We start from the raw sequence: 19018 nt of genomic DNA on the forward strand, positions 1-19018 counted from the left end.
ACTTTCTCCTCCCTAAGAACAAAATTTTGCTTAATGTTGCATCATTTTGAAACAGGATCTTCCACAGTTAAAGAAAAAAAAAAAAAAAGTGGGCAGTTACAGAGCATCATCAGTGATCCACCTTCCTTTGACCACTATGCAAGAAATTCTTGCTTATTTTCTACCTTTGTGTTTGCCCTTAATTCTCACCTATAGATAAAATGCAAGGGGTTATTTTCAGGCTGCCCAGGGTGAGGAAAAGGGATTTTCTCATGGGATCAAGGGGCAGAAGTGTAGACAGTTGAGAACTGGAGAACCAGCTTTGCCTCTTCTTTAGTCCATCTCTGCATCCATCTTTCCATCTCTTTATCCATCCATCCATTTCGGGGGTTTTTGCCATGTGGTGGTCAAAGGGGGTCCAGGAGGAGACCAGATCAAGATGATCCCTGCCCTTATGGAGCTCACAATCTGCTGAATAAAAGAAGTAGAGAGGTTTAGTTACATATTTCCAATTTACTTAATTTTTTTTTAAAGTCAACTTTTAAGTCGGGTGGAGAGAATTGGAATGAGGCTGTGTTGGCTGAGGTGATTGCAGTGACAGAAAAGACAATTTTCCTATTTTTAATACTGACTTCTGACTGACTGAGGAGGTGAAAAGTGGAGCAGAATGCTAAGAAGGTCTCTCTGATTTCTCAAGGGCTTTGGTCTATGAAATTTACTTAAAAAGGGATGTTCATTTGAAGTAAGTAGCCATCAGTAGAGGCTCCTGGGTGGCTTGGAGGACTCAAGCAGGATGAAGAGGCCCTGGTGTATGGAATTGCCAGGAGCTAAACATTTTAGGTGCTATAACCTTCTTCACAACTTCCTGCAGGATGGGTCCCACGCTACTATCTACCAGCTATGTGGGATGCCATCTGGGGTTCTCTTTACTTTGGTTTGTAACATTCCTCTTCTTTCTCTCTCCCTCTTTTTTTTCAGACCCAGCAATCGTCAATGGGGTTTATTGGTCCGAATCCTTAAACAAAGTTTTTGTAGATAATTTTGATCGTGACCCGAGTCTCATATGGCAGTACTTTGGAAGTGCAAAGGGCTTTTTCAGGCAGTATCCAGGTGAGTATCTCTGCATTGAGAATTATGATGCAAGCTTCTGATCCTGTGATATTATCCTTTAGGGTTCAGGATTAATTTTTTTCCCCTTCTCTTAGGAGACAATGAAAGATGAAGTTCAAATCTATTTAATCTATTGTCAGGGTGCAGGACAAGAATGGCACTGTGACATTTGCACACACACATAAGGTATTTGGACCTGCACGTGGTTTCATCATCTTTCTTAATAGAATAATTCATAGAGCCACCCCAAAAGGGAGGACTTGAGGTGTGAAATGCACCATATTTAATCTTTGTGGACGAGAGATTGCTTTTATTACTATCACTACTACTCCTCCTCCTCTTATCACCATTATTATTATTATTATTGTTATTATTACCAGGGAAAGGAGCAAGCCATAGTCTGCTGGTTAAATTCTGACTGAAAGGTGTAAGAACTTAGGCTTCCCCATTCCAGAGCTTCCTGCTCTTGGAGGAAGAGGTTGAAAGGCAGTCCTCATGTCAGGGCCACCAGGAGCACCCTCAAATGATGTGTTTTTCAATGTTTGTCCATCAGGACTTTGGAACAGGTGTTCCTTCTAGGGCTTTCCCAGGTCTCTGCTTTACAGTAGGAATTTAATTCTGGCTTGGCTTGAATTTTAATTAAAAAAGGAAGTTTTAATTTTGCTTACAAGTTGTGAAAACAGGACTCGAGGCTGCAATTGTGCCAACATCACAGCTGTAGAAATTAACAAGCTCAACCTAAAAGAAGGAAAAAAACCACCCTGCATAATCTTGGAGCAATTAAGTGGAGTCTTTTATGTTTTCATTAAGTAAAACTAGGCACCTGATGTCTTCCCACTCTGAGGCACAGAGACTGCCAGCCTCTGCCTTCAGGAGCTGTTTGCCCTGCACACAGCATCTGTCCCCTGAGATTTGCCTGCCTAGTGCCTGCTTTGCCAGATTATTCTATATTTCCCAGGAGCTGTGTTTAGCAGGGCATGCATGGTTCCTCCTGGAGCTCACAGAAATTTAAACAATAAGCATCCTATTAAAGGCAGCATTATAATAAACAGTGGTCTATTAAAGTTCCAGTGTCACTAAATTGCAATCTGCTTTGATACACTCTGAGAGTGAATTTAATGCAGATGTTTAGCATGGAGGGGGGCTGACCCATCAGGGAAGCTACAAGGACATCTTACTATGTGGCGTTTGGATGAAGCTGTAGTGAATAAGAAGAAAGCACAGATCCTCTTTTGTCTCTACCAGCAGGACGTCTTCAAACTAAATTTGAAAGTTTCAGATTTGAAATTTGATAATAGAGATGTGTTAGTCATCTTGGGCTGCCATAACAAAACACCACCAACTAGGTAGTTTAAACAACAGACATTCATTTCTCAAAGAGTCTGAGAAGACCAAGATTAAGGTGCTGGCAGATTTGGCACTTGGTGAGACTCCTCTTTCTGGCTTGAAGATGACGTCCCTCTCCCTTTGTCTTCACATGGGAGAGGAAGGAAGATGTGGTGTTTCTCACTCTTCCTAGAAGGGCACTAATTGCATCATGGGGGCTCCACTCTCATGACCTCACCTAAACCCAAAGACACTCCTTCTTAATATCAGAGCATAGGGGTTCTTCAATGTAGGAATGTTGTGAGGACACATTCAGTCCATAACAAAAGAAAATCCTCATAAAGGATTTATCTAATAGGAAAATTAATTTATGTACAAGATTTTTATCAGTCAGAATTAGAAAGTTGACTCAAATGCTTACAGTTGTTTTATGACATTTATGGCAGAATTTTGACTTTGTAAAATTTCTGCTTGTGTCCTATGTGAATAAAGACATGGGTCATGATCCTCTGAAGGGGTTTCACTACCCTGATAAATGTCACGTGTTCACTCTGTCCTTGGTTCTGAACAGAGTAAACCTCTTATCTCCTGGACATAAAACGATTGTTAAAAGAGGGAGTCCCTGGGTTTATTTTGCTAGGATTTTTTTTTTCTTTTTAGAATATTTCTTTCCATGTTTAGAGTGGTATAGTAGTATGAATCAGTGCCAGGTGTACATGTCCTTGAGCAAAGGGATGTTCTTCCTTTCTTTCATAAGTGTGTCCTAAATTCTTGCTTTGTTTCAAGCACTGCATGAGGCCCTGAGGATAAAATGGTGCGCTACACAGAAAAGGTCTCTGTCCTCATGGGGAAATGCATTCATCTGGGATTTTGGTTGCAAGTGACAGAAACCCAATTCCAACCAGTTCCAGCACAAAACACATTTATTGACTCATGTAACTTGAAATCTCGGGAGTATACTGTTTTGAGACTCAGCTGGATTCCAGTAGCCAGTGTCATCATTTGAGTTTTGAATCTTTCCTTCCATCTCTTATCTCTTCCTTCCTCTATTCTGACAATTTTTCTCTGGCAGGTGATCTCCTTGGATGGGGGGACATGGCTGTAGGTTCACAGGATTATTTTTCAGTTACGGTTCCAGACGAAGCGAGAGCATCAGTCCCAATACCTTGGATGAAAGTCACCTCAGTCATGTGCCCACATCCAGAGAGACTGGACAGTGGGTATTGCCAGGCATCTGAAACCATGGGGGTTGGTCAGGATTACTGTGACCTTGCCTGTAGTGCATCCCGAAAGGCAGGGACAGTGACCACCACAGGGAGAGAGAGTGGTGAGCAGATCATCTTGGTTATGATATGTTTCATAGATAGGAGAGATAGAAGGTGCTAGGTAATCACCGAGAAGGAGCACTGTTTAGTCTCAGTACTCCCAACTGTTGAGAGGAAAGAGCTCCTGGAAAGAGAATTTTAATAAGCAGGAACATATTAGTGTACCTGTGGTGAAGCTGTCGATTTCCATGCATAGATTTTCTTTGTCCTCCACAGGTTCAGCTTATGTCCTGTGGGTGTGTGACAACACTCTTATGTCTGAAAAAACCTTCTGTGATGATGTAAATGTTCTATATCTTCAGTGTCTAATGTGATCCCCACTGGCCACATACAGCTATTGAATACTTGAGATGTGCCTATGAGATTCAGAAGTAAAACTTGAATTTTAAAAACTTTAACTAATTAAACTCTAATATTAAACAGCCACATGTGGCTAGTAGCTACCACTTTCGAATAGTTTACCTCTATAGGAAAAGATTTTTGTGGTCTGATACCCAGTTTCTAAGGTACTGGTCTTACCTTTCCTTGTCTGTATTGCAAAAGGAATTCCCCATGGAATTATACTGTCAGTGTGTGGCTTGACCTTCAGATGATGCTGAGTTAGGTTCTGCTCTCTTGGCACTAGTCTCCATTTTCATGTGCTAAGGAGACTGACTATGAAGACGTATGTTGTCTTAGATGATGTTAATTTCCTTCTAGTATTATTTTATAATGCCTTTGGGAGAGAAACAAGAGGATATTTGAATAGTGCACAATATTTTACATTTAATCAGATCTGAACATTTGAATCTGCAGTGCAGATTTTTTTTTTTTTGTCTTTTTAGGGCCACACCCATGGCATGTGGATGTTCCCAGGGTAGGAGTTGATTTGGAGCTATAGCTGCCGGCCTGCACTGCAGCCACAGCAATATGGGATCCGAGTTGTGTCTGTAACTTACACCACAGCTCACAGCAATGCTGGATCCTTAACCCACTGAACGGTCCAGGGATGGAACCCATGAACTCATGGATATACTAGTTGGGTTCATTACTGCTGAGCCATGATGGGAACTCCCTGCAGTACAGATTTGGACATTATTTTCAGTTTCACCTATGGCTGTGCTGAATGGTCTAGGCACCCTGCCCTGTGAAAGCTGAGGAGGTAGGCTAGGCATCACTGACACTAGTCATGAAGCCCAGAGTGCTGCAGAGAAAAGGCCGAAGGGCAGTGAAACCTGCTGCTGCATGGCGCCATTCCTTTCACCTTGAGAGTCGTGCTACAGCCAGCCTGCATGGGATCCCATAAGGTGTATTGGCACTTCCAGAAATTATATGGCTCCTGAGGTTGCTTCCTGGTTAAGTGACAATTCCCTGAATCTCAAAGATTTAAGATGAACCCACTGTCGTTCCTCTGGGATTTGAAGTTACTTGAACATTTTCGCTATATCTATGTGCACAAAAAATTACATACTAAAATCTTGATATATCCTAAGAGAGGTAGTACTCTCTGGGACAGGGTTTCCTAAAGCTTGTCTCCTAAAACATTTTGTTGTGAGATTTGTGGGAAAAGAAGGGCTCAATGGTCAGAGTAGTTTGGTAAATACTTGCCTCTACTGTCCCAGCTGCAGAGATTCAAGATGTCCTTAAGCAGAATAAGGGCCCTCCCATGTTCCTCTCAAAGCATAGAAACCAGGTTTACTCTTATTCCTTAACTTAGACTTACATCCAGTAACTTCTCGTGGAATCTCCTCATGGAAATGTCTATGGAAGGAAGAGAATGGTGGCATGGAATTTAGGAGGTCAAGTCCTAGTCCTAAATAGAAATCTCGGGAAAATCTGTTGAACTTTGAGAGCCTTGGCATCCATCCTGTGAAATGAAGATACTAGCCCAAATGTCAGGTATAGGTAAGACGACCCTTTAGGGCCAATCCATCTCTGACTTTGAGTCAAGGAGTAACCTTCATTGTTAGTCCAGGGAAGCTGTACCTAGAACTGTGCCAAGGTACTGTCTTGATCCCCACTCGGTGTGTACCTATTGCACTGATCAGAAAAGGCCTGAGCCTCCTGGTTCCTGCTGCCACCAAGGCTTCTTTCCTTGGGAATAGACATACTTTCGGCTTGGCCATATCAGCCTTCCTTCAGCATCTTGAACTTGACATACTCTTCTCAAATCTTGGCAGACATAGTTCTCTCTCCTTGGGATAACCTTCTGCACCCCGTGGCTGCCCCTCACTTTTGTTTTACAAGTCTTGTCCATATGTAGTGAGTCAAATAGTGTCCCTCCAAATTCATGTCTGCTTAGAGCATTAGAATGTGACCTCATTTGGAATTGGGATCGTAGCAGACTTAATGAAATTGGGATGAGATCCTGCTGGATTAGGATTAAATCCAGTGTAACTGGTATCTTTATAAGGGGAGAGGACACACAAATAGAGAGAAAAGACAGCCTCATGAAGACAGAGGGGGAAATTGGAATGATGCAGCTGCAAGTCAAGGAACACCAGGCATTGCTGGGGCCCACCAGTAGTTAAGAAGAGGCAAGCAGGGATTCTTCCCTAGAGACTTTAGAGAGGGCATGGCCTTGCCAAAACCTCGATGTTGAATTTCTATACACCAGATCTGTGAGAGGATAGTGTTCTTTTAAGGTACAATTTGTAGAACTTTGTTACATCAGCTCCAGAGAGCTAACATTCCATCATTCTGCTCTCAGGTCAGAAAAGATGCCTTTAAACAAAAAAAGATGCCTCCTTCATGTTAGGGATTAAAATTTTGTTTTTGTTTTTTAAGGCTGCACCTGCAGCATGTGGAAGTTCACAGGCAGGGGATTGAATCCAAGCTGCAGCTGCGACCTATGCTGCAGCCATGCAGGATCCCTAACCCACTGCGCCAGCCTGGGGCTCAAACCTGCAACTCCGCAGCAACCTGAGATGCTGCAGTCAGATTCTTAACCCACTGTGCCACAGCGGGAATGCCTAAAGCTACCTTTTGTACACTAATACAGCCCTTATGCACTTCTTCACAATATTGCTGGTGCTTGTAATTTCTTACCTAGTGTCAGCTTCCCTGCTAGACTTGAGTTTCGTGAGCCACACAGGGACCAGGTCTGTCTTTCTCAGTCACTGCTGTTTGTCTATCAACTGGCATGGTGCTTGGAGTTGGATGAACATTGTGATTAGTGGACGAAAAGCTTGGAGGTCCTTCCATTTAATCTACTTTTTCCTCTGGATTATATTCTTTATAACTTTTCCCAGCAGACTAAGAGTTTTCAAAATGTACCAACTTTCAGTAGAGTCAGGGAGGATTTACAAGCCCATTTGAAGGGAAGAGATTACAGTTAAAAAGGAGAACATTGAATGTCATTAATTCCTTCCCCCAGGGCCTGACCTAAAAGGTGGGACAGTATAACAGAATTGCATATTTTCTTCCCTAGTAGAGCACAGAAGGCTGTGATGGAAGAAGGATAGCCTAGAAGGGGTGGGGTGGATGATGATCAAATACGGTTGTGGTCCAAGAACACTCACAATTCAAGAAACATCTATGGAACATCTACTATGGGCCAACACATTAAGCAGAATTTCTCTTTATTTGGACTCAAACCAGTTCTTTGTGGAATTACACATTGGAACATTACCTAGCCTCACGATGTATATAATTTCATTATGTGTCAAGACTGACGTCCTAGCTGTACTTGGCTTTGTATAAATACAGTGTGTCAGATGTTTTTATAATAAATTGCATTCTTTTCCTAATCGTGTACAATATCATGTTCATTTTATTTTATCTTCATTAATTGGCTTCTCATCCTTCTGTTTTCTGATGTGTTACAGAAACACCTTTAAATTAGGTCCATTTGCAGGTGGGAATGTAGGTACAAGGAGACAGAACAAAATGACTCTTTGGTTTAGCAACTGCCATCTCATGGTTATCTTTGGAATAACTTAGGGGTGTTACCTTAAGCAGCCCCATGTGGTCCAGAAAGCTGGCCTTTATTAATTGGAAAGGAGAATCTCAGTGCTACAGTCTCCAGTCAGGATTTTCTCTTGTGAAAATAATTCTTGTTTTTATTTTCTTAACTCCAAAATCTATGTTTCAAATTCTCCATTCCTGAGCAGCTCTGATGGCTGAAAACAATGTTTTTCTATCTTATTTTTAGGCAGCAAACTATTTTCTTTTTAAATGAAAGTTTATCATTAAAAATTAAGTTTGAAAGAGAGAATGTCAACCTTGGACATATCCTGACCAGCCTACATGCCACGAGACTAAGTACATTGGATCCCATTTTACACAAAGGGAAAACCCCCAGGCTCCAAAGCCTGAAACTTAAATTATATTATGCAGCATAGTTAGGGTCATTTTATTTCATTTCAATGTAGAAGGCTAGGCCCAAACTCTTGATTTTAAAAACAGGAGTGAGGATAGAATAGACTTGTGAATATTCTGAAATAGAAACATATTGAATGCCTTCCACCCCTCATGCCCGGACATTGCCCTACCCAGGTCCAGGGACAGGGCCTAACTGCCCAGAAATATATGAATGATGTCACCAGGTCCAGCAACTTGCAGGACATTGAGAAATGACCTTGGCTAACTTTAATCACTAGCCATGGTAAGGGTCTGGATTCATGTCCTTTCTTGATGCACAGTGCAGTACTAATATCACCATTCTCTAGCAGATTTTGGAGCATCTGAGCTCTAGCCGTGTTTGCTGTAGTGTTCAGCCCTAAAGCTCCTTCCCAGAGCTGGTGAGGGAGCATGTGATGAGCCCCAGGGTTGGTCTTTGCATGTGATTTTTCACCCTGTTCATTCAATCAGCAAAGCAGAGCAGCCTTCAAGTGCTATGAATAAATATTTGAAGTTTCTGGGTTTCTTATAACTCCATTTTTCTTCTAGGGATTAAATGGGAACCAGATGAGAATGGAGTCATTGCCTTTGACTGCAGGAACCGAAAATGGTACGAAATGGTCAAACCTCTTAGTTATTTATTTTTATTTTTATTTTTTGTTTTTTCTAGGGCCACTCCCACGGCATATGGAAGTTCCCAGGCTAGGGGTCGAATTGGAGCTGTAGCCACCAGCCTACGCCAGAGCCATAGCAACGCGGGATCTGAGCCATGTCTGCAACCTACACCACAGCTCACGGCAACGCCAGATCCTTAACCCACTGAGCAAGGCCAAGGATCGAACCCACAACCTCATGTTTCCTAGTTGAATTCGTTAACCACTGCGCCATGACGGGAACTCCAAACTTCTTAAAAAGAGAAAACTTGCAGAGAGATTCAGGATTCATTTTTACTTAATTTTCCTCTGACCTAGGTACATCCAGGCAGCGACTTCTCCGAAAGACGTGGTCATTTTAGTTGACGTCAGTGGCAGTATGAAAGGGCTCCGTCTGACGATTGCAAAGCAGACAGTCTCCTCTATTTTGGACACGCTGGGGGATGATGACTTCTTCAACATAATTGCTGTGAGTGCAGCTGTGTTGTGCTTTCTTTGCACTTTGAATTCATTTGAACTTTTAGCCGCAAGCAGTTAACATTCTTATTGCTTTTATTTACACAGCATTAGATGCCCCTGGATGAGGGCCTGTCAGTCCCTGGATCGTGGGTTCACTGGATCGTGGTATTGGAGGGGTTTGGGGGGCTGGGAAAACAGGTTTACACATTTCTTTTCCTCACTTAGCATGCAGGCACTGTCATTTGAGAGAGTAGTAACAGATTTAGTCTTCCTAGGGAACCAACCTTTTCAAAATCTTGGGGGAATTAGACCTGGGAAATTTTTCCTTAACCTACTAGGTTTTCTCAATGTGGAAGTTAACTTTAAACTATGTTAGTCTGATGACAATGATAGTAATAGTAATCATGATGAGAAAACAACAAAAATGCCGAGAGCAGTTTAAGGCTCACAAAATAATTTATTTCAGCGTCAGAAACAAAAGTGACATTTATTTCAGTGCCTACTGTGTGCCATTTGCTCACTCTTTGTGTTTGCATTGTCTTCATTCCTCACAGCAGCTCTAGGGGGTGGGGGTGGTTTGAACGTGTCCTCAAGTGAAGCTGCAGGGCTTGAGAGTGTCAATAGCTTGGCGGAGGTTGCAGAGCTGAGAAGTGGCAGGTCTGGGAACCAAGCTGGGGCAGGAACATGCTTCCCAGGGGCACTGATTCAGGAGCCCACTTTCACTCTTTTCCTTCTCCTCCCTAATTCTCTGGTGTGAGCCTCGTCATGTTCCTTATTTCTCTTCTTTTCCTTGAGTACTTAGCTAAGTGTTCCTGCATGGTGGTTACCTGTGCTTTGCTGCATGGCCTCTATCTGGGACATGGAGTGGCTATGTCCCAGACATAGCCAAGGCAGTGTGGTGAGAGCGACAGAGCTTGAGCTTCAGAGTCAGGATTTAGTTTTGAATCCTAGTTTGGCCATATACAATGGCATGTCTTGGGGTGAGCTACTTGAGTCTGCACATCATGCCATAGCTGTGAAGTAGTTGCAGTCACATTGTCCCCAGGGTTCTTGCTAGGATAACCTGAGCTGGTACACAGGAGGGCATGAAAAAAAAAATGGATGCTATTTAAAGAGTGAGTGGCTCCAAGAATGTTGTTGCTTGGTCTGCATGGCTTCTCTGGGTCCCTGACCCTGTTTCTGAGCAGCCTTCTGTATGGGCTTGGTACCCACTTTTATTTCTTGGACGGAAGGCACAGGTGTTGAAATGACACTGGAGGGGTTTGCTTGATAAGTGTTGTACCTGCTTCTGATGAGACATCAGGGCACCATGACGTATTTATAGCCTCATATTTAAAAAAGCCCTAAAGAAAGGGAAAAGAAAGAGAATAAATGCCATGAGAACAGAGGTTAGTCTTGTTTATTCATTGGACTATCCCCAGTGTCTAGGACAGTAGCTGGCAAATAGCAGGAATTTAAATCCTTGTTGAATGAATGATACCAGCAACTGCTTTCCATAGAGTACCACCACCCAGTGTCCCATGTAGGCGATCTCATTGGATATTCACCCCAGCTATGTACCTCGTGGTGAGGAGACAGAGGCACCAAGAGGTGGTTGCTACTGACTTGAGGTCACTTGGTCAGAAAAGGTGGCACAGTGAGGACTCCCAAGTTTCCCTCCTGAGCAGAAGGAAAGAACATGCAGTTGAGCCTCTCAGCTACCTTGCTGTGAAACAGTAGGGCCTCAGGCACAGCTCTTTCAAGGAGAGTTTTCAGATAGAATTTTGGGTTTCTAAATCAAGAAAAGTTACTTTAGTTATCAGTCTATTGGGAATATGCAAATATAGCCTAATCCCCACACATCCTGAAGCATTTACAGATAAGAAACAGCTAATTTGGGACTATCTTCCTTATTAATCTTTAATTACTCATTACAGAAGTATCAGAAATTTGCATAATAAGAAGAGCTAACTAATTACATTGTGAATCCTTTATCAGTAAGGATTTATTGTTCTGTTAACAAAACCAATCGATTGAAATAATCTCTGTAAGTTCATTAAGATATACAAACAGTGTCAACTCAATTATGAAGAGAGGGTGATTAAGATAATTAAAAGTAGACATTCCAGTTATTATAGCAGTTAAGGAAAAAATTATTTTTTTTACCCCGAATTGACCCCTTATATAAAGAAACCCATTAGAGGGCCCATTAACCCTCACTGTACATCTGTTTGTTAATTTTCAACATAAATGATCACCTTCAAGGTTATTTACATAATTATTTCAACAACTGGAAAGATAGTCTGAACTTTTTTATTTGAAGCCTCTATAGTAAAATCACGAACTCTATTCCCTTAATGGGTAAGGGTGATGGATCAAATATGTTTGTGCATTTATATTAAAAGCTTGAGTTTGTAAATGGAACCACTAATTAGCACTAATCTTACGCATTGATTGCTTTTAGTATAGGCAACATATGTAAAAATTTTATCTTTTTTTTTTAGGGCCACATCCACAGCATATGGAGGTTCCCAAACTAGAGTCAAACTGGAGCTGTCACCACTGGCCTACGCCATGGCCACAACAATGCAGGATGTGAGCCATGTCTGCGACCTGCACTACAGCTCATGGCAGTGCCGGATCCTTAACCCACTGAGTGAGGCCAGGGATCGGAACCTGAGACTTCACAGATTCTAGTCAGATTCATTTCCATGGAGCCATGTTGGGAACTCCTTAAAAATTTTAAACAATTTGAAATGTCCCCATTTCCTTTTCATTTGGCATATATTCTTCTAAATTTTTCTCTATATATGCGCACATCTATTTTTCCCACAAATACATAACCCTGTTTTACAGTGCATTTAACAATTTGCTTCTATACTTGTATCAAGTATATCTGAAGAACAGAATATTCCATCCTTTATAGTTAGCATTAATTTTTTAACCAGTCCCACTTTGCTGGAAGTTAAACTGTTACTAAACTAATCCTTTCTTCTTTTGGGGGTGCCAGTCGGAGCTGCAGGGGTCCAATCGGAGCTGTAGCTGCCAGGGTATGCCACAACCACAGCAACGCCAGATCCAAGCCACGTTTGTGACCTACACCACAGCTCATGGCAATGCCGGATCCTTGACCCACTGAGGGAGGCGAGGGATGGAACCTGCAACCTCATGGTTCTAGTTGGATTCATTTCCACTGAGCCATGATGGGAACTCCTAAACTAATCTTTTCTACTCGGGAGTGCTACAGTGAATGGAGCTGGGCATATATTTTTGCACGGTTGCTTCTATTCAATAAAATCTAGAAGTGAAGCTACACCAAAGGAGGTTATGCACAGAATACCCACTAAGTAGGTAGGGTATAATGTTTACATGCTTATAAACTGTATTAGTCAGCTCCATCTGCCATAACCAAATGCCATACACTAGGTGGCATAAACAACAGAGCTATTTTCTCCCAGTTCTAGAGGCTGGAAAGTCCAAGATGAAGATCTGGCAGAGCTTGGTTTCTGGTGAGGATTCTCTTCCTCCCTTGCATACCTCCTCTTCTCCTTGTGCTCACGCAGAGAGAACGAGAAAGAGAGCAAGCTCATTTTTTCAGGGCACAATTCCGTCATGAGAGCCTTACCTTTGTGACCTCATCTAACCCTAATTACCTCCCAAAGTCCCCATCTCCAAATAGCACCAGAGTTGGGGATTAAAAGCTTCAACATATGAATTCATGGCGGGGATGGGCACAGGCATTCATTCCAAAACACCAGTATTTTGATGGTCCTAAACAGTAGACTTGGCAAATCTTCATTTGCTTTCCTTTGAATTGTCTCTTCAGGTGTGTTTAGCAGTTTTGCCTTGCCAAATTGTGTTGGTTTTTTCACCTCTATCTCCTTTTCCTATTTCCACAGTGGCATCGTTGCTTTAGTAATATGGTGTCCATTTTTCTTCCATCTGTTTAAAGTGGTCACTTGCCTCTTTCTAGGAGGGGACCCCACTGCATTCTCTTGTAAGTGCAAGGGGGCTGGTATATTTGAAAATGCCTCCATAATGCCCTGCAAATCCGTTTGAGTGCATTGTTCTTGTTGGCTAGATTCCGTTTATGGGAGAGGATGTTATCATTTCACCCTCCATTACACTGTCAGCTTTCTCTCGCTTGCTGAGTACATGTTTGAGGAGACATTTCAGTGTTTTTAGAGAGAAAGTAAAGAAATATAATCTTTATTTTTAATGCTCGAAGCCCTCATGCTCTGTAGGTTTTTCATTTGTACAAAGCTAATTCATGATTGCCTTTTGATTTTTCAGTACCGTAGTGGGGAAGGGGAGAAGGAGATTTAAAGAGTGGAGAAGGCTTTCCTTGCCCAGTCCAGTCATTTTTGCATGTTTGCATGGTTGTATTAAGTTCATTGCTAAGCACATCTTATGTTATACTGAAAACCTTCCAATTCAAATCTTTCCAGAGAATAAACTGGAAAAGGTAATATTAAAAATTGTTTTAATTTTCCTGGGCAGGGTATTGCAAAATCTTAGTCCGATGAGCTAAATGATTGAATTATGAAAGAATAGTTGAAATATGAGAGTGGTTATGTGCAGTTTAAGTTAAAAATTTAAGGTCAAACCACTGATGCATGAAGAGAGATGTCTCTGACAAGAGAAAAGCCATATTCTTCTGATTCACTTTGAAATCTAACTCCAAGCCATGCATTAAATTAACAATATTATCATAAAAATGAGGGTGCTAATTCTGTTCCAGGTTGAAATTTGAAAGATGATTTTACAGAAGCCTAAGCCATGCTTTAAATGAATACAGTATTAACTGGGCTGATATTATTGAAATCAGTTTAAATGCCTCTGTACCCCCTGTTCGTGCAGAGTTAAATAAAAAAGAGCATCATTTTGTTAGTTCATCCCAGAACTTTCTGGGGCCCTGGTTTTAATTTGTAGAATTTTCTTTAGAATTGTTTCTCCAATGCTTTGCCTGCTATGGATTTGCTTTTTAAAGTAATCGATTCCGTATTAAAAGTATGAGGATGGTATTTTCTTTCGGTGCTCATTTGTTCTGTGCTGGTAATTATGTCCAGTTGTGTTTCAAATTACACAAGAAGCTTTTGTAATGCAAAAGATCCTTGGGATGCATTGTGTTGGTGAAAATATTGTGGGTTCATCTGCTTAATTATATAATCCCTGCACATTTTCATTCAAAAAGTTATTTAATCAAAAGTGCACCAATAAAACCATAAAAATATTTAATAGAATTCCAACAATTCTACATCAGTTTCTTGCATTATATAAGCATGCCACCATTTTTGTTCTATGGGATTTTTTTTTCTGTGTGTGTGGAATTTTGGATTCTCTAAAATATACGCATTTACTTTCTTTACTTTTTGTTTATTTGTTTTTTGAAGAGAGTAGAGATTCTCATTCTATTATTTTTTTTTTTTGTCTTTATGTCCACTTTTTTTTTTTTTTCCTCTCAGCTTTGTTCCTCATCTTTTCCATCAGTAATCTTTATAGTTTTACCTTTCCTTTCTTTGTTCTGGTTATTTATTCATTCAACAAATACTGTTGAGCAGTAAGAGTTAAGTACTGGGGCTGCATTTATAAGTAAGGTTGTCTTCCTGCATGGACTTTGAGATTGTGTAAGTGTGAGTGTTGTATGTGGGCAGTTGAGCAGGTGCTCACAGTCAAGTGTGGACAGAGAAGTCTCAGAGAGGGGCAGCAGGGGAGGCCGAGAGAGCGCAGAGCTTGGGCAGTGCAGCCAACCAGGGACTCAGTGATGGTTTCTTGGAAGAAGCAATGATTAAGTGAACACTTTAAGATAGGAAGCCAGGCATTTGCAATGAGACAGGGCAGGAAAAAAGGAGAATAAACAATTGAGGAGGAAGGTGATATTTTCAGGTTATAATAAGTCTTCTCCAACCCCCAGGAAGTACAGGCCTAGTTAGGCTGTCCAAAAGGAGCTCAGTGTCTGTCTGGACATACTGGAGTGGGGGTGAGAGTGGGAGGCAGAGAGAATGGGTGGGTGAGAATGGTAGGGAAAAGAATGGGACTGGATTGAAAAGGTCAGTTCAGATCAAGCAAGTCTTGTCAGCTGTGCAGAGGAACTGGGATGTCCCTTGGGGGCAATGGAAGAAATGGAGAGTGTCTCAGCTACAGGGTGATGTGTCCACATGTTCCCTAAAGTCTCTTCCTTCTTCATGAGGTCTTCCTTCGTTCTCTTTTATAGGCAGCTGATGATCTCCTTCTGTTAGGCTTGAAAGCTGCAGTTGCTTTCATTGATCAAGTCTGGTTTCCAACATTAAGCAGGGTTTAGAATCTGAAAATCATACAGAGCCTATAGTCAGCTGTCCTCTGCTGTTCATTCTCTGGGCTGAGATTTACATGAGCCAACATGTGGCATGATTCTATACCAGTACCAAAATGTGAATCATGATTGGCGAGCCCAGCCCATTTGTTCTTTTTTATTCCTTTTTTTTTTTTTCTTTTCTTTTTTGGCTGCAACTGTGACCTATGGAAGTTCCTGGGCCAGGGATCATATCCTGAGCCACAGATGCCACCTATGCCATAGCTGTGGCAATGTCAGATCCTTAACCCACTCCGCTGCAAGAGGAACTCCTGTGCTTTTAGATCCTTCTTCCAAAACTTCTAGCCAGTCATTGAATGAAACTTAAAACTTGCCTTTCCTATTTCGGCTATCATTAAAATTGCCATTGAGCATTTTGCTGTGACTTTAAGATGCTAGATGTTGGGAGTGCTTCGAGAGATTAGGCAAAGGGAAGGAAAAGGCAGATGGTGGTATGTCCCTTGCTGTCAGACTGTAGAGTTTGGGGGTTGGCCTGAAGAGAGTGGGATATAGCCTCACATGTGGAGATGAAGGGTTTTTCTTGAGCCTTTTTTTTTTCTTTCTTTTTTTTTTTTTTGGATAGACCATTGCAACATCACAGATAAGTCCGTTTTATCATGAAAGGAAAATTAGACATTATCTTCAGACATGAGCATAGTCTTTTGCTAAAAAAAGTAAGAAAAGTGGTCCATGATCACTCCATAGTGATAATCATGTGCACATTTTGCCGGTGTTTGATGTCCCTGGCACATAGTACGTGCTTAGTTAAGCAAAGTGAGGAAAGAAAGGAACAAAGGGTTTCTTGGCAGCTGCCTTCCCAGCAGGGGATTTGGCAATAGGCTGGCTGCAATGTCTTGGCTCCTGGTCTGCCACAGACCCAGGTTACTGGGAGAATTCAGAGTGTGGCACAGGGTAGGGCAGAGTGCAGCCAGGCAGTGTTGGGGATTCTGTCTTGGATATTTAGAGAGTCATATGTGCCAATTAGAGCAATAGTTCTCTCCAACAAATGCAGTATGTGCAGCAGATGAGCCCTGTTCCCAAGAGTGGGTCACTGTCATCACCCCACCACTTACTAGCAAGTACCACCTACTTAGCACCATCTACCTAGCAAGTACCAGATCTGGTGCCACCATCACTCTTCCTCTCTGTGTAGCAAACATCACTCTCACATACATATTTTCTTTCCTTCTTGTGCATGTGCATCCAGACACTTGCTTTCTCTTTCTTATATGGGGGGTTCTGTGTTGACTCTTTACTGCATCATCTCATTTCATCCTCACAGTGAGTTCATGAGATGCAGCTACAGTCTCCATTCCTCCAACATGAATGCTGAAGCTAAAAGAGTGGAAATTCCTTGGCCAAGGTCATCCAGCTAGTGTGTATAAGAGCCAGGATTTGAACCTACTCTGTCTGCTACAGTCTCTTCAGCTCTGTTGTTCTATCTCTGTGTGCCTCAGAGGAGGCATGTCAGCCAGGCAAGAGAAAGAGAGGGAACTGAGAGTGACCAAAGCCTGGAGTCTATGTGGCAGTTTCCAAACTCTTTAAGGGGTGAAAGTTCTTTGCCCATCTCCTCACTATGTGGTTCGTATGCTGGCTTCACTATCCTTAGGGCAGTCTAGACCCTCTTCTATCCTGCTGAGAGACTCTTCCCATTTTGCAGAAACTCCCAGGAAGGACTGAACTGTTTGGGGAAGAGTAGGGAGTGGGTGAGTGCCTCCCTGGTGTTCACTCCTGGTAGTGGGAGGGAGCAAGAGCAAATGGCAGGAAAACATTCCATCTGGTGTGATGATGTACATTGCAGTCACCATTCCTATTTCCTACCCTTGATAGCTATTTGTTTACCTAGGGATGGAGAGCTGAAGGAGCCCATTGTATTTTAGGATTGGAGGTGACCAGATCTTCTCAGTTGTTAGTTGACTTGGCCATCTCACATCACTGTTTCACAAAGTAGAAATCTAAGGGACATCCTTAAAATGCAGAAATTAAAAGGTTTCCAAATGGAGAGCTGCTGGGAGCCTGGGAGCAATTTCACATGTAGGGTGCCCTTGGTGACCCCCTGGGGAGGAGTGCTGGGTAGTGTGGTGAGCTTACACAGCCCATGGGCCTCATTGGCACAGTTGCCTGGTGTGCCACATTCCCTCACACAGACAGCTGAGCCCTGCCCCTTTGATGACACAGACCAGATTGCTCAGCATAGCTTTGTCCTGATGCAGTCGAGGGAAATTAGTTAACTGCAAGCTTGGATGATGCCACTAACAAGCTGGCGGGGGTTCATAAGAGCAGATTCCTCCACTGTGGCCACAGCTCACACAGTGATGGTGAGCATGGTTTTGATTACTGCACATGTTCCTCTCTGATGAGGGCAAGAACTTCTTGGTCTTCTTTATTTTTAAGCCCTTTCAATGCCCCACCCCCACATGTACAAACGTTTAAATTAGCAAAGCAGTTTCAGGTCTTTTGCCTGGTTGGATCCTCATGGGGGCCCCGAAGGGGAAATAGAAGTGGATTAGCACCTTTTTATGCATAGGAATCTGGGATCAGAGAGCTTTAGTGACTTCCCCAAGGACACATAGTGAGTGTATGGCAGAGGCAGAACTTGGACCCAAATGTCTTGACTCCTCCCTCAGGCTTTACAACCTCAGGAATCAACACTGAGAACATGTATTAGGCAGAATGTAGATAGTTTTAAAATTTACCTTGAAAATGAAGTGGGACAATTTTGGACTGCAAGTTAGGAAACAACTGAATAAAGGTTGCTTCAGTATGTAAGCATCTCATGATCTCATGGAAGAAGCCTGGAGGTGGGCAGCTATGGTCTGGTACAGTGATTCAACAGTGTCATCTAGGACCCACACTGGCTCTATCTTGCCTCTCTGTCTTCCTCGAGTCTTACTCTCCATTCTTAACCTCCTCACCTCATGGTTGCAAAATGGCTGCTGTAGTGCCACAATAACATGCCAAGAAGGAAGGAAGGCAGTGGGTATAGAAGAGTTTCCCTTTAATGTCAAGAAAAAAATTTCATTGAAACTGCCCAGAAAACTACCCCTTATTTCATTAGCTGGCAATGGATATCACTAGACCATCTCTAGCTATACAACAGGCTCTGAAAGCATGTGTCCAGCAGAGGGGGACTGGATAGCTGTGACTGTGGCTTCAAGCTTTAAGAGTGGGTCTATTGTCACCCTGAACCATATTAGTCAACAAGGGAGCTGGAGGAGAGGGGAAATGGCTGTTTTTTCCCAGCAACTTCCAGTGTCAGTTCTATATGAACTGAAAACTTTGAAGAAGCTCTTTTTTTTTTTTTTTTTTTTTTGTCTTTTTGTCTTTTTGCCTTTTCTATGGCCACTCCTGTGGCATATGGAGGTTCCCAGGCTAGGGGTCGAATTGGAGCTATAGCAGCCGGCCTACTCCAGAGCCACAGTAATGCCAGATCCAAGCCGTGTCTGTGACCTACACCACAGCTCACTGCAACGCTGGATCCTTAACCCACTGAGTGAGACCAGGGATCAAACCCACAACCTCATGGTTCCTAGTTG

At 42.3% G+C, this 19018-nt stretch overlaps 1 protein-coding gene across 26 annotated transcripts in view; it reads left to right on the top strand.

The window, feature by feature from the left end:
- Positions 1–19018, top strand: part of CACNA2D3 (calcium voltage-gated channel auxiliary subunit alpha2delta 3) — a 924345-nt gene that overhangs the window by 357558 nt on the left and 547769 nt on the right. For all 26 annotated transcript variants that reach the window (XR_014823278.1, XR_014823270.1, XR_014823269.1 and 23 more), the window contains exons 6-8: positions 958–1089; positions 8610–8670; positions 9032–9182. Coding sequence is in view for 3 of the 26 variants with exons in the window: in XM_084988628.1 (XP_084844754.1) it covers positions 958–1089; positions 8610–8670; positions 9032–9182 (344 nt within the window). In the remaining 23 variants the exon portion in view is untranslated. The remainder of the gene's footprint in view (positions 1–957; positions 1090–8609; positions 8671–9031; positions 9183–19018) is intronic.

This window comes from Sus scrofa, chromosome 13 (genome assembly GCF_054392235.1).
Source record: "Sus scrofa isolate SSC_HxYL_T2T_F1_AM1 chromosome 13, Sscrofa_HxYL_maternal_Yorkshire_Landrace_v2.0, whole genome shotgun sequence".
NCBI lineage: Eukaryota > Metazoa > Chordata > Mammalia > Artiodactyla > Suidae > Sus > Sus scrofa.